Source organism: Gadus morhua, chromosome 10 (genome assembly GCF_902167405.1).
Source record: "Gadus morhua chromosome 10, gadMor3.0, whole genome shotgun sequence".
In the NCBI taxonomy this organism is placed as follows: domain Eukaryota; kingdom Metazoa; phylum Chordata; class Actinopteri; order Gadiformes; family Gadidae; genus Gadus; species Gadus morhua.
In genome coordinates this window covers 4,958,770-4,972,501 of record NC_044057.1, presented here as the reverse complement: position 1 = coordinate 4,972,501, position 13,732 = coordinate 4,958,770, and the positions used below count along the sequence as shown (strand labels likewise).

Here is a 13,732-nt window from a genome sequence, read left to right as displayed (position 1 = left end):
TTATTTTGTTTTTTGTCTTCCTAGGACCACAGTAATGATAATCTAATGCAATTGGACTAAAGAAGGTGTTGCTATTAACTAAGTGATTATTATTATTTTCACACAGGAAAGAATAATTGAATAAATATGTATATGATAAAGATGAGGATAATAATTAAAAATATATACATAAAGTAAAAACGTAATCTTGATAAACTGTACAAGTAGGACTACGCCAATTAAAATATAGGGTAAATCTCTTTGGTCAAGGATGACGGGGATTAGCGCTACATCTGCTGGGAAGGGATCCTACATGCTATGTTGTCAATTTGGATTCGGAAGTAGTGGGTTTACCTTTCAAATGCCACTACTGCTGCTGCAACACTTTAATAATTTTAACTCTGATAAATGACTTTTTGTTTTATAGTTTCCCTGAGGTGTATATTTTACGCACACACACGCTGCATAGGGCAGAAGCGGCTGAAGACTCTGTCTCCATCCCTCCACCTTGCGATCTATACCACCATATAGGTGGGGATTGATCATATCCCAGGTACGGCATCCTGCAATAAGCCAGTATGGAAGGCTGGTTAGCCAACGACGGGTAAGATCCCACCTTGAAGCCCGGGACGACCTAAGGCAGGCACAGTCACGATTACTTGGCAGAGTCGCTGTGGGCACTGGCTCACTTGATCATGAAGTCACAAGCTGCAACAATCATAGGAAGTGCCGGGTGGGGTGTAGGGTGGAGGAGGAACAGGAGTCAGATATGTCAGCTCTTGCAGCAGAGGTGGTCTTGGAACGGGGCATGTCGCGTTTTATTTTTTTTACCTTTGTGGTATAGAAGCCCACTAACGCATGTACGTTTTTCGGTTTAGTGCATGACTTTGGAACAGCGTGGTTTCAGGCGGCTGATGGTAAACCCACCCATATTGGGCTTTGGTTTTGGACATACTGGTTTCGGTTTCCCTTCCCAAAAGATTGGTTTTAGTTTGCTGATGGTTAAGGTTAGACGTTTCGACGTTGGTTGAACCGACGGCGTTCTTAGATTTGCTTATCATTTAATGCGCATGGTTTTGACCATTGCGCAAGGGGTGAGGTATTGAGGAGAATTAAAAAAAAAATAATGATAATAATAATGATAATAATTAGAAAACAAGGTTTTTCTTCACCATCCTTGCAAACAATGATTGACATCCAGCTAAATGTGTGAAATACAGTGTTCAACAGATGGGTAGAAGCAGTCCCATCAAAAGACCAAAGTGCGACTACAGTAATCAAGTTTCTGACTGGAGAAGTCAAGACAAGGTTTGGAATTCCGTCAGAAATAAGCTCAGACAAAACGTTTATTCAGAGAACACTCAAACATGTGATTCAACATTTGCATGTCAAATAAAGACTAGATTACGCCCCAATCCTCAACCACAAGGTATGGTGGAAAGAGTGAATGGGACGCTCAAGACAAAAGATTGACAACATTTGGGCAAGCACTAAATTGTATTGATGCACTACCACTGACACTAATGAGTTATCGCATGAAAACTAACAGAACGACGCATCTAACCCCGCATGAAATGCTTAAGGGTCGACCCATACCTTCACTTAACATTCAAGGGTCCCAAAAGGGACTTCCATTAGAGTAATTAGAAATAGGATTAAGGAAAATATGTTTGAACATCTAACTGTTGTACATAAGTTTGTAATTCCAGCAAGAGAAACACAAAGTTCCAGGGCCAGAGGAGGAGCCAGATGCAGACACGCCCGGAGCCGACCAACTACCCAAGGATGATGCAATCAGATTTCGGATGGCTGGAGAGCCCAATGAGCGATGGGCGCTACAGGTACAGCAGGTGCCATCCAAGCTTACCTGGGGATCGAGTATACACCGGAGAGTTTGGACGCGGGACCACCAGAGGGGCCCGACCTGATCTGGCTGGAGAACATAGAATAGACCCCTGCACCCTGTCCAAGAGCCCCACGCAATGCAGCGCACCAATACATGAAGATCATCCGGCCCCTGCCCCACTGTCCAAGAGCCCCCCCCCCCCTCCCTTCCCCAGCCCAGCCACTACAAGCAAACCCCACCACCACACCCCCCTCCCCCCCGCCTGTGACGTGCTAGTAACCTCTCCAGGTGGGCTGCCCCATTCCCGTCCCCGCCAACGGCACCACCCCCCTCCCACCTGATGCACCCACGTCGCCCGGACCAGGGATCTGCGTTCCGGTACCAGGGGCTGCGGCCCGTTCCCTTAAGGCTTGAGGGCGCCCCTGGCTGTATTCGCTTCTGTACGCTTCACTGTTTTTAGCCGCTCCCATATCTATGCCCGCGTCTACGCAACCGACGCCGGGAACACAAATGTTGTTGTTTATATCGCTGTCCCACTAGATGGAGCTCGGGGATACACACGGGCGAGATTCCAGGGGCCTTGATTGCCCGTTTATCAGATGAGGTCCTGAGCGCAGTTGAATAAAAGGGTCTAATGCTCAGGTGGCGCCTTGCGACCACCTGCCCGTGGTGACGCTCAGGACTATTCCGTGGTTTCAGTTGTTCCCGTGCCCCGGGCCTACCCTGGATACCCCATGCGTGTGATTGCTTATTGTTACCCGACCAGTTAACTCCTCCTCACATCCTTAGTGTGTGGTCATCTAGGGATGGGTTGAGGGGGATTGCCATTCGTTGTGTACCTCATGTCTTTCTGATATTATTATTATTACTTGGGGACACGTTTCATGGTTACATTTCTTTCCTGTGATCGTTAGTGTAGTGTTTGTGTGATTGTTGCATTTTGATATTGTTATTGTTTACTGTTAGTCTTATTGCTGCTTTTTGCTGATACTGTTATTGTTTGGAGTTTGTTTTATTGTTGCATTTTGTTGTTATTGTTATGGTTTGGTGTTGGTTTTGTTGTGTGGCCAGCTTTGTTGTTGGTTGTTGTTTTTTGGTATCGTTTGATATTTGTTTTTGTATTGTTGTATGCTTGTGGTATGTTCTTTGTGTATTATCTGCTGCCAGTATTGTTGGTATTGTCTGCTCGCGATGTAAGGCCGGGGTGGATGCCACCCCCTAGGTGGGGTGTGTATGGCATACCCATGTCTGAAGCATGGGTGGCGTTTCTCCCACGTGGTTCCCCATACACCCGGTCCAGCGAGTTGTTTTAGTCCCATGCTCATGGTTGTTTGTTTTTATGATCATTTTGCCTTCCTTCTTTTATTTCTAATGGTAGTCCCGCGCTGGAGTCCTATCCCTCGTACCCCTAATGAGTAAAAGTCGTCTTGCGACGACTTGAGGGGGATATGTTGGGAAAAATAACCTGCTGAGTACATCACATGTACATTATAAATATAGCTAACTCCTACCCTAGCCTGATGAGCACATCACAGGGCAGACACATTACAAAATAGTCAACTCTTGCTCTAACCCAACGAACACAAACATGATGATATATAGCCAGGTCAAGGCCGGAGCCGAAGGCCCCATTTCCCAGGCTGGCAGATGGTGGACACTCAGACAATGCACCAGTCATCCTCAAGAACGGGAGAGCCACATTAATTTATCACACAGGAGACACTTTGAAGCTCTCCCCCGTTAGAAGGAACCAAGAGAGACACCTGCCCATAACAAGGGCCTGAGAGCCACATTAAATTATCACACACAAGACATTTCGGGGGGGCACTCCCCGTTTTAATTTATCACACCTGAGACACGAGGAGCTCTCCCCCGTTAGGAGGCATATACCAAGGGCCTGAGAGCCACATTAATTTATCACACAGGAGACATTTTGAGAGCTGTTCCTCGTTAGGAGGAACCAAGAGATACCCCTGCCCACACCAGGGCCTGAGAAGCCACATTTCGGGGGGGGCACTCCCCGGTTTAATTTATCACACAGGAGACATTTCGAAGCTCTCCCCCGTTAGGAAAAACACAAGGGATACACACCAGGGCCTGGGGGCAAAGGCCAAGCAAAACACACAGAACCACACACACCTCAAACGCACACACCTCATCGAGAGGAGGATACAGCATAAAACTGTATCACACAGGGACTCTTCACCTTCTTCTGAAGCAGACCTTCCACGGAGGCGAAGCTCCGGACGAACCATCAGCGCTGATTAGGGACTTAGACATATTCGATTTCTCACGCTTTATGACTCTGTATAACCGTTGCCACTTTACTTAATAAATCCAAGGTCCTCGTGCCGACAGACTTTATTACCTCTCCGTCTCATTTTATCTGGTCCAGTAACTAGACAGACCGTTTTTCCCCTCAAGGGAAAGCCAGATTATCACGGCATGTGTGGTGCTGCTCCACAATATTGCAACAATTCACAAAGAAAGAGCCCCACATGTGCCATTGGTGGCAGATGATGTCGTGGACCCCATCACGGTGGATCATCCCACAGGTACGGCGGTCAGACGGGCCATCGCTAACCAGTCTTTTGGTTAGTTTTTTTGTTCGTTTAGTTTACCTCTTGGAAGGATGCGTTTGTTTCGTTTTTTTTCAGGGCTGGGCAAGTCAACGCGTTAATTACGCGATTTAGTCAACGGGATTATTCCAAATTGACGCACGGTCTCTTTTGTAGCCTTTTTTTCCATTTCATTTTTCATTTAGATTTTCCAAGGTCTTGCCCACAGAATGTCAACATATCAGAAATGATTTTAGTTTAGTTCCACTTACTATACATTCAATTACACTTGCAGGGTCCTAAGTGCCTGTTTACAATTCCCTAATCTGTGGTGTTCCGTAAATTTCATATTCAACCCACACACTGGGTGAGTCAATAAAACTCTTTAGATCACTTGGTCTAGTTTTTGCTTTTTTGCTTTTTGCTTTTCGTCTTCCTGCCTGAACAGCAAGTCTTCTGCGCTCAGCTCCAGGCTGGACTACGGGCCTCGGGCTGGTAACAGATTCCAAGCCGGTTTGAGAACGTGTACATGGACTGGCGTCAAATGGTGTCGAGAGGAATCACAGCCTCAGCCAGTCTATGACAGACATGCTTGGGCTGTCCCTCATCATGTAGCCTATGAGCTCAGATCAACAGGATATATAATGGACCCATAACCCTAAAAGGTAAGGGGTCTTGTTATATGAGAAATGACTGAGGAGTCATGCGTCATGCAGGTTAACTTTTAATTTAGTATTTTCATAAACAAATTGAAAGGTAAATTTTGCTTGAAAGTGCAATTTCAAAATATCCCCTAATACAGCAACAACAAACCAATATTACTCAAGCACAATACTGGTTGTTGAACATTTAAAAGACTTGCATTTACATTGGAGTGAAAGCAATATACACATTTTCCTGTGGAAGAATTCAATAAATTCTGAAATAATCTAGGAATTCTATGTAAAATAAGTGATTAAAATGTGGCCACAGCTGTTCATCTCCAGAGCACCTTGTGGCATAGAAATAAAGTATATCAAAGCAAGCACAGGATCCCCAGTTCCAATCAAATAGCTCGCAAAGACGGCAACAAATGCTTCTCCCATCCACCACAAGCACAGACAGGACAGACCTGAAGAAACAAAACAGCCAATAATTTCCTCAGCACCCGTAGTTGAATCAATCGGATCACTTTAACGGTCCAAAAAACGGACTCCATCAGTTGGCAACTATCAACGGAAGTAGAAGTCCTTGGTCAATGTGGTGGTGATGGATGGCATCTGCTTCTTCTTATTGCTCCCTGGATCCAAGGTGAACGACTCAAAGTCCAGCGCCACCTTGTGGTTGACCCGCGTCATGATCTGCATCAGCTCCAGTTGGCTGCTGTGCTTCTTCAGCATCTCGCACAGCGCCTGCATGAACCAGGAGCCTGTGCCCTTGTTCCTCCAGGAGTAGTAGCCTGGTGGGAGATCACGTACGATACATTTAATACAGAGTTTATTGTTTTTAATATTTACCCCCTGTGAGTACACTTCAGCTAAATACCACCCCCCACGACCCAATGCACAACAGGGTACTGACGATGATTAGCCTGAAATCCACAAATTCAGAAAACGTGTTTTAGTCTTGAACCCCTCAGATCACTTATGATTTCCAAGGGGCGAAAACAAGGGGCGCGGACCAAATGGCCTCTAATAATGTCTGACATACAGTATGTTATTTGTGACCAAAGGACCACGATTGGCATTTGATCGCCTCATGATTCAGACAGCAGAGATTACTGATTACCTGGAGCTGTAGAGTGGGCGTACAAGAAGTCCGCCTCCACGGGAATCCTATCCGATGATTCGTCACAGGAGCTGTCCGTTTGAATGCCATCGTCCAAACAGTTGCCACGACATGCCTAGCAGAGATCATTATTCATTAATTTATTTTATTGAACCTTTATTACCCAGGAAAAGTCCCATTGAGGTAAAGTAATTCTTCTCCCAGGGAAAAAGATTTGCGGCAACATGTTTCAAAATACATAAAAGACCGGACAATGGTTACATACTAAAACACAAATCTCATAGTATACATACTAGAACACAAACAAGACATTATACTTAACATGACAAGCTAATACAACTTAAATGATACACAGTTACAATGTTCAGATAAGTTGGAGATAAGGCGAGACTAGTTTAGAGTCCCATAGCTTGTTCTTAGTGTTAGTGTTGAATGACCAATAGTAGGGGTGTATACCAGTGGTTTTCAAACTGTGGGGCGCACGCCCCACAGAGTTCTTCAGGGGGGAGTTCTTCAGGGGGGGCGCAACGTGAGAAAAAAATAAACCCGAAGAAAAACCTGAAAGCCGATGATTCAAATCATCAATCGTACTTCAACTGTAGAAGTAACCACCTAACTAAATCAATTTTCAACCGTTTATCTTCGTGCAAACCATTTAACAAATCTACACACTTGTATCTTCAATAATATCGAAACAGAATTTTGCTATCATTTAAAATTTCTTCAGAACCACCGTTTTAGTTTCATACCGCTTCGTTTTCAGCTGTTTTCATTGAAGACGTCTGCCCATTCTGATACGCCTAGTTCTAGACATCGTAACTCATTTTTCAACCGTTTACCATCGTTCAAACCATTGAAAAAATCTACACACTTGTATCTTCAATACTATCCAAACGGAATTTTGATAGCATTTATACTTTTTCAGAATCACAGTTTTAGTTTCAAACCGGCATCGTTTTCAGTTGCTTATAATAATTTAGGTCACCATAGCAACGCCGGTAAACAAACCCCGCCGAATAGTCGAATCTCTGGACTGAAAAAGCTACGGAAGAGGATTAGGGCCACACATGTAAAAAAAAATTAAGTTCTGACTTTATTCTCAGAATTCTGAGAAAAAAGTCAGAATTCTGACTTTAATCTCAGAATTCTGAGAATAAAGTCAGAATTCTCACATTAATCTCAGAATTCTGAGAAAAAAGTCAGAATTCTGACATTAATCTCAGAATTCTGAGAAAAAAGTCAGAATTCTGACTTTAAAGTCAGAACTACGGGTATCTGTAAGGACCAACCTCCGTGGGAGAGACACTTTGCTTTATGCAGTAGGAGGAAACCTATGGAAAGACAAGAAGGCCACAATCCGGCCCTAGAATGGCGCGGTAAAAGTGCAAAACCTGTGCGGTTTGGCAAGAATTCCGTACGGTTTTGAATGACTAATAGCCGCGGCTATTAGTCATTCACTCCGGCTATTAGTTATTAACTCCGGCTATTAGTTATTCACTCCGGCTATTAGGTATGCAGAACGAGCCCTCCCTCTTCTTTGCTTGACCACTAAGTTTGAAGGCTGTCTAACCAATCAGTGAAGAGAAATACCAGACTAAAGTAACGCATTGTCGAGACTAGAGCTGCAGTGCCTCCATGTTTCGCCGTAACATAAAGCTGTGTTGTCTTTACTAGTTTCACTACAATGTAATGACCACCACTAGCTAGTGGAAAATACATTTGTGTCTAGTACACTGATATATTTGTATATGTTAGGCTATATATTGAGATGGCAGTGTTCGAAATACCCGTCAATATTCGGGGATGCCCTCATCCCCAGATTGTTCTCGATATGCAGTAGCCAGCTAGGCCATAACATTACAATATTTCATGGATGCAAGCAAGCCAAGACAATAAATCTATATCTATAGCCTACATGACAACACACACACACACAGACACACACACGCACACACGTTAAACACTGGTATAGCAATAGGAGCCTGCATTGGCTAAAGTTGTTGGGATGCACGTTATTTTATAACAGGGAGGGGCAAAGTTGTGCATTACAATGCAAACACGACAATAATTGGCACAGTTCTTGCGCACTCAGAAGAACATGAACTGAATAAATGCCAGGTATATAGCATATCGGAGACAGGCACACAATCAGTGCATTTGCAAATAAGAGCCTGCAGTATGACCGTTCTTGTGACATTATTTAACCATCCATCTACAGCTAATACGATCAGACAGATACATCATTGATCACATATAAGCCAACAACAAGCCCAACATCACCACGGCAGGTGCGCTCTCTCTCGCACATTCACACAATCACTCCAACTTCTCCAACTCCAAGGCAAAGCTGTTTCACTAAGACCACAAACAACCACAACTAACCAGCCTACATATCCACAACAATGCACAACAATCAGTTCTATACATTGCGTCTATCTTCTGTTTGGCGCACATGGCTAATGTGCATACTTGCACAGGACTGTCGGCTCCGCTTGTCAAAAAAATAGAACGTATTTGTGAATAAATGCTTTGAATTCTGAATACTGGACTTGGTGAGCTTGGTGAGTTGGCTATGGGACGTGCACTTTTATGTGGCTTTCTTGGACTTCCATAGGTTTCCTCCTACTGCATAAAGCAAAGTGTCTCTCCCACGGAGGTTGGTTCTTACAGATACCCGTAGTTCTGACTTTAAAGTCAGAATTCTGACTTTTTTCTCAGAATTCTGAGATTAATGTCAGAATTCTGACTTTTTTCTCAGAATTCTGAGATTAATGTCAGAATTCTGACTTTTTATCTCAGAATTCTGAGATTAAAGTCAGAATTCTGACTTTAATGTCAGAATTCTGAGATTAATGTCAGAATTCTGACTTTTTATCTCAGAATTCTGAGATTAATGTCAGAATTCTGAGATTAATGTCAGAATTCTGACTTTATTCTCAGAATTCTGAGATTAAAGTCAGAATTCTGACTTTTTTCTCAGAATTCTGAGAATAAAGTCAGAATTTAATTTTTTTTTACATGTGTGGCCCTAATCCTCTTCCGTAAAAAGCAGATCTGATTCGACTCAGAAAATTCAGAGTCGGGGACCCTGAATGAATCTGTGTAAACTGGCAGTTTACACAGATTAAGATGTTCAAATGTATTTAAAAAAAGGTTAAGCTAAGACATGCATAGATAAAGTTGTTAAATTGTGTTAAGAAATGTGTTTAAAAAACGCACAAAGATGTTGTAATGTTTCAGAAATATGTTTAAAATGTTTAAAAAATATGTTTAAAAAATATGTTTCAAATGTTTAAAAAATATGTTTCAAATGTTTTAAAATTATGATCAGAGATGTTTAAAATGTGTAAAATAATTAAGATAGCTTTCAAAACACAGGTCTTTAGAAAAAAAATTTTTGGGGGGGGCTCAACTGAATTTTTTTCTCTGAGGGGGGGCTCACTCTCTCACACTTTGAAAACCCCTGGTGTATACGGTATAAACGGTCAAGAAAGTACACCGGTGTGAATTTGCGCTACGGTATGGATTTTGACATTACCGTGATATAGGGCTTTGACTTTTGCCCAAAAATCATATTCGAAGTGCGTTTGTTTATTAATATTAATATTCGAACATATTAGAATATTTATCAATGATATTTTGACCATTAAATGCCTTCAGTAAGACCTGGATTGGGCTTCGCAAGGTTTGTTTACCGCGTTGCTATGGTTACCGGTCTTGCGCGTTCCAACGGTTCATTACCCTGCGTTCACACCAAAAGATGCATTTGCTGCCCGAACGCGTTGACGCCTGAGTTTTGCGGCGCGTCAAATCAAGTTTTGCGGCGCGTCAAACTCTTGACGCGCGTCAAAAAGTGAAATATTTCAACTCGAGCAGCATTTGACGCGCCGCAAAATACGTGAACGCGCCCTTCGCCCGTGCCCGGCAGCGGGCACGGGCATGCCGCGCCGCAAATCAGATTTTGACGCGCCGCAAATCAAGTTTTGCTGCCCGTTTTCTCGGCAGCAAATGCTGCGGCAGCAAAGCAGCAACGTGTCTCTACATTCACTTTGAATGGGATCACAACGCGCGTCAACTTTTTGCATCTTTTGGTGTGAACGCAGGGTTAGGTTTCTAATAAATCGCGGTCTAATCAATACTTCATTCACTGCCTCTTCCGTGGTCATTACAATATTATGAATAGACTGCGTCGGGTTCTCCGACGTCTCTCCCTCTTGGCCTGCCCATAACAGATTTTAATATTAAGGGCTGCCTAATATTTGTTCAAATTTTGATTTATTTTTTGATATCCGTATTTTATTCGAATAACGAAGTTCGGAGTCAAAGCCCTACTGTGAAACCGGTGTGACTGGTAGACAGTGTTATGTGGAACCGCGGAGCAGTTGCATTTACAACAGAATTAAACCCAATAACCACCAATGTGTGCAAGTTCCGGGGGGGTAAATTGGGGTTCTAGCTCAAGCAGGCAATTTACCTCGGGGAGTGTAAACGCAAAGGCCGTGCCGCGAAAAAAGCGTGCAGAAAACGGCCTATTTAGCAGTGTAAAAACACTCAGTGAGAGAGGGCTGTGACTGAGTAGAACGACTACAAATAAGCAACAAATTCAGTAAAGTGTCAACTGGGTTCTCTGTGTTGTTCTACCAAGCGGCGGACGCTTGGTGGTGACGTATTACGACGTGATGACGAATGTAATGGCAACCGTACTAAGGCCCAGTTGAGATTGTCAAGCGTGAGCAGCACAAGCCAGCGTACTGCAGGGGGGGGGGGGGGCAATCGTACTTGAGCACAGTACAGGTGTGAAACGGACTTGGGCACGGTACAGTGAGTTCGCACTCAGTGCGCTAAATAAACCCAGTCATCAGCAGTAAGCCACACGTTATAATACTGTCCTTCAAAGCCCACCTGTATGAAGAAGAGTTTGGGCTTGGCCACCAGAGTCTTGCAGCGGTCGCCGCGGAACATTCCGGTCAGCGTCTCGAGCTCGGTTGAGACGTCCGTCCCGTAGAAGGTCCCTTCACCGCCGTGGCTCAGAAGCACGCATACAAAGGAGGCGGAGCCACTGTGGTCCTCCTGGGACACTGTGGGGGGGGGGGGGGGGGGGGGGGGAAACACACCAATTTTTTTCACGCTAACTTATGCTTCTTCTCCATCCGTGCAGGAGGGTCAGCAACTCAGGGATGTGCAGACCCCTTTAGCGACCAGGCTTTGAAAAGCGGCATTACTCCTACAACTCAGGGCTTTGGGTCAGTTTAAACGCTGCATAACGTCGTCCTGTACCAGTGTGGAGCAGCTCCTCCATCGCTCCCACGGTCTGGTCGTTTTCTCTTCTTATATTGTAGCCCAGACTGCGGAATGTCCTCTCCAAAGCCTCCGCATCCACGTTGGTCCCCTCACGGGTATTCTTGCCTGAATGGGTAGGCCCACACGCGCATGCACAAACAAACACACGCACGCACGCACGCACACACACATACACACACACACACACACACACCCACGTTGTTGCAAGTAAGAAAGATTCTGCCACTCCAATAGGTGAAATGTGTGTTAGCAGTGCAAAAGACAAACCGACCATAAAAAGGCACAGATCACTGCTTTAACTGTTACAGTTACTGTTATTTCCGTAACCGATAATCTCTTACCTTATTCCACAATATTTCATTGCTGTAAAACATGACCTTATTTTTTATATAAAACCATTGTTCAGCACTTAATAAAGAATCGTTTTTTCTGATAAGAGTTCAAAGTTCAAAGGTTCAAAGTTCAAAAACTTTGAACCTTTGAATTTAGAACTCTTATCATTAAAAAACGATTCTTTATTAAGTGATAAGAGTTAACCACAAACATGGAATAATATTAATAATATTTGAACTTGGCATGAATGCAATAGTTTTTTATTGAATGCAGTATCTAGCCTATTATATATCTTCAATAGAGTAATAATGATTGTAATAAATGTCTGGCCCCCTAATTATATTCCCATCCCTCAGCATGGCCCTCAGTTCGATTAGACAGCCCTTCTCTAGTCGTTATGTTTAGACACTTGACCGTTAAAAAGAAATGCCTTAGGTCGGTTGTGATGAGTCCAGACACTTGGCTAACATTGATCCATGTCCTTCACAGCGGTCTGCAGTATGGCTGTGATCGGACACCAACACGTCCTTCAGAGGCCAGGTGTGAACGCTGGATCGCACCTGGCCTTGGAAGGACGTCTTGGGATGTCTTGAGGAGTCATAATGGGGGCTTTACCCGTGCTCTCATGGAAGTTCTTGTTGTTGATGATCACACAGGTTCCGATGCTTGGGTAGTCCATTCTGTAGCGGTTGGCGTCCGCGGAACCAGCTCCAGCTTTTCCCTCTCGCCCCGCCTTGTCAGGGGGGTTGGGAGCCTTGGATTGCCTCAACACACAGATGCCGTGTGGTTAAACACACAACTACAAACGAGGACGTGGTACAACAGAGATCAACACACCAAAATTCATTCTCTCCTCTACATTTTTTTTCTACTTGGAGTAGCAGAATGTATTATGTGTCTGTAGTTTATTCTGTTGGGGTTACGTCCTGTGTGCTTAGGCCTACTTGTGTACTGTTTCTATCTTACGTTACTCACTGTGATAAACCATGATTTCGCAAAGGAATTTCCTCTGCAATGCCGATAACCGACTAGTGATATATCGATCGTCATTAGGGTCCAGTTATTAGTTATCTGCGAGGATTAAGCACTAACTCAGTATCTTCAATAGGGTCCAATAGGGTATTACCTGTGAGACCAGAATTTGGCGTCCACACTGTCTCCTCGCTCCTCTGCATCGCCACGGTTCTCTGACATGGTTATTATTCTATATATGGAGTTAGTTACACTTAAACATTAATACACGGCCGGGTAAATGACAGAGAAGGAACTCCGTCCATAGTTGATTTGTTACTAAAGGTGACAGTAGAGCTGAATAATGCGACCTGAAACCACAGGAGCGAGACTCCTGTTTAAGAAAAGCGGCGTCAAAGTGAAAGTGAAACGGCCAACTGATCCCCAAATAACTAGTTTACGCTCAAATCCGTTATTTTAAAAATAATCCTACGTAAGTGATTAACATGAGTTTACAATATGTCCCGAAATATTTTTAAAAAAGTTCATTAACCTACCGTGTACGCGACCAAAGGTGATGGACATGTAAGGACGGAACTTCACTTTCAGACAGGGAGACGCTCACTAGGCCGTTCCTTATAGATCCATGGGGCCTACCGACTGACCAATCACAGGGCGGAGCTAGGAGGAACAAGATTGGTTGGAACAGAGCCATCACTATGTGCTCTTAGCCAACATCCCTGTCTACACGTGTATTGGCAGACATTTGTTAAAAATTAAAATAAATGTAGAGAGAATGAATGTTGGTGTGTCGATCTCTGTTGTATCACGTCTCCGTTTGTAGTTGTGTGTTTAACCACACAGCATCTGTTGAGGCCAAGGCTCCCCGAACATCATCACCAATGATCTTTCTTCAACTCGCGTCTCGCCCTGCTTTAAAATCTATTTTTTAAACAAGGTTCAATCCTGTTTGCGAACATGTACATGGCTTGGTGTC

The 13,732-nt window shown here is 43.9% G+C and overlaps 1 protein-coding gene across 1 annotated transcript; it reads right to left on the bottom strand.

The window, feature by feature from the left end:
* Positions 1-5,091: 5,091 nt before the first annotated feature.
* Positions 5,092-13,414, bottom strand: LOC115551863 (caspase-3). The gene is made up of 7 exons (XM_030367441.1): positions 13,293-13,414; positions 12,911-12,988; positions 12,400-12,548; positions 11,428-11,556; positions 11,053-11,228; positions 6,151-6,265; positions 5,092-5,821 (listed from the first exon to the last, which is right to left on the bottom strand). Exons 2-7 carry the CDS (start codon positions 12,976-12,978, stop codon positions 5,595-5,597), a joined length of 864 nt encoding a protein of 287 aa, XP_030223301.1. The 5' UTR covers positions 12,979-12,988; positions 13,293-13,414; the 3' UTR covers positions 5,092-5,594.
* Between the last annotated feature and the right edge of the window lie 318 nt (positions 13,415-13,732).

Excerpts from the sequence above, each read along its gene's own strand:
- LOC115551863 (XM_030367441.1), bottom strand. The coding sequence starts at position 12,978 with ATGTCAGAGAACCGTGGCGATGCAGAGGAGCGAGGAGACAGTGTGGAC. Across the intron at positions 12,549-12,910 it reads GCCAAATTCTGGTCTCACAG|GCAATCCAAGGCTCCCAACC; the intron begins GTAATACCCTAT and ends CTGTGTGTTGAG. Across the intron at positions 11,557-12,399 it reads GAACTTCCATGAGAGCACGG|GCAAGAATACCCGTGAGGGG; the intron begins GTAAAGCCCCCA and ends CTACCCATTCAG.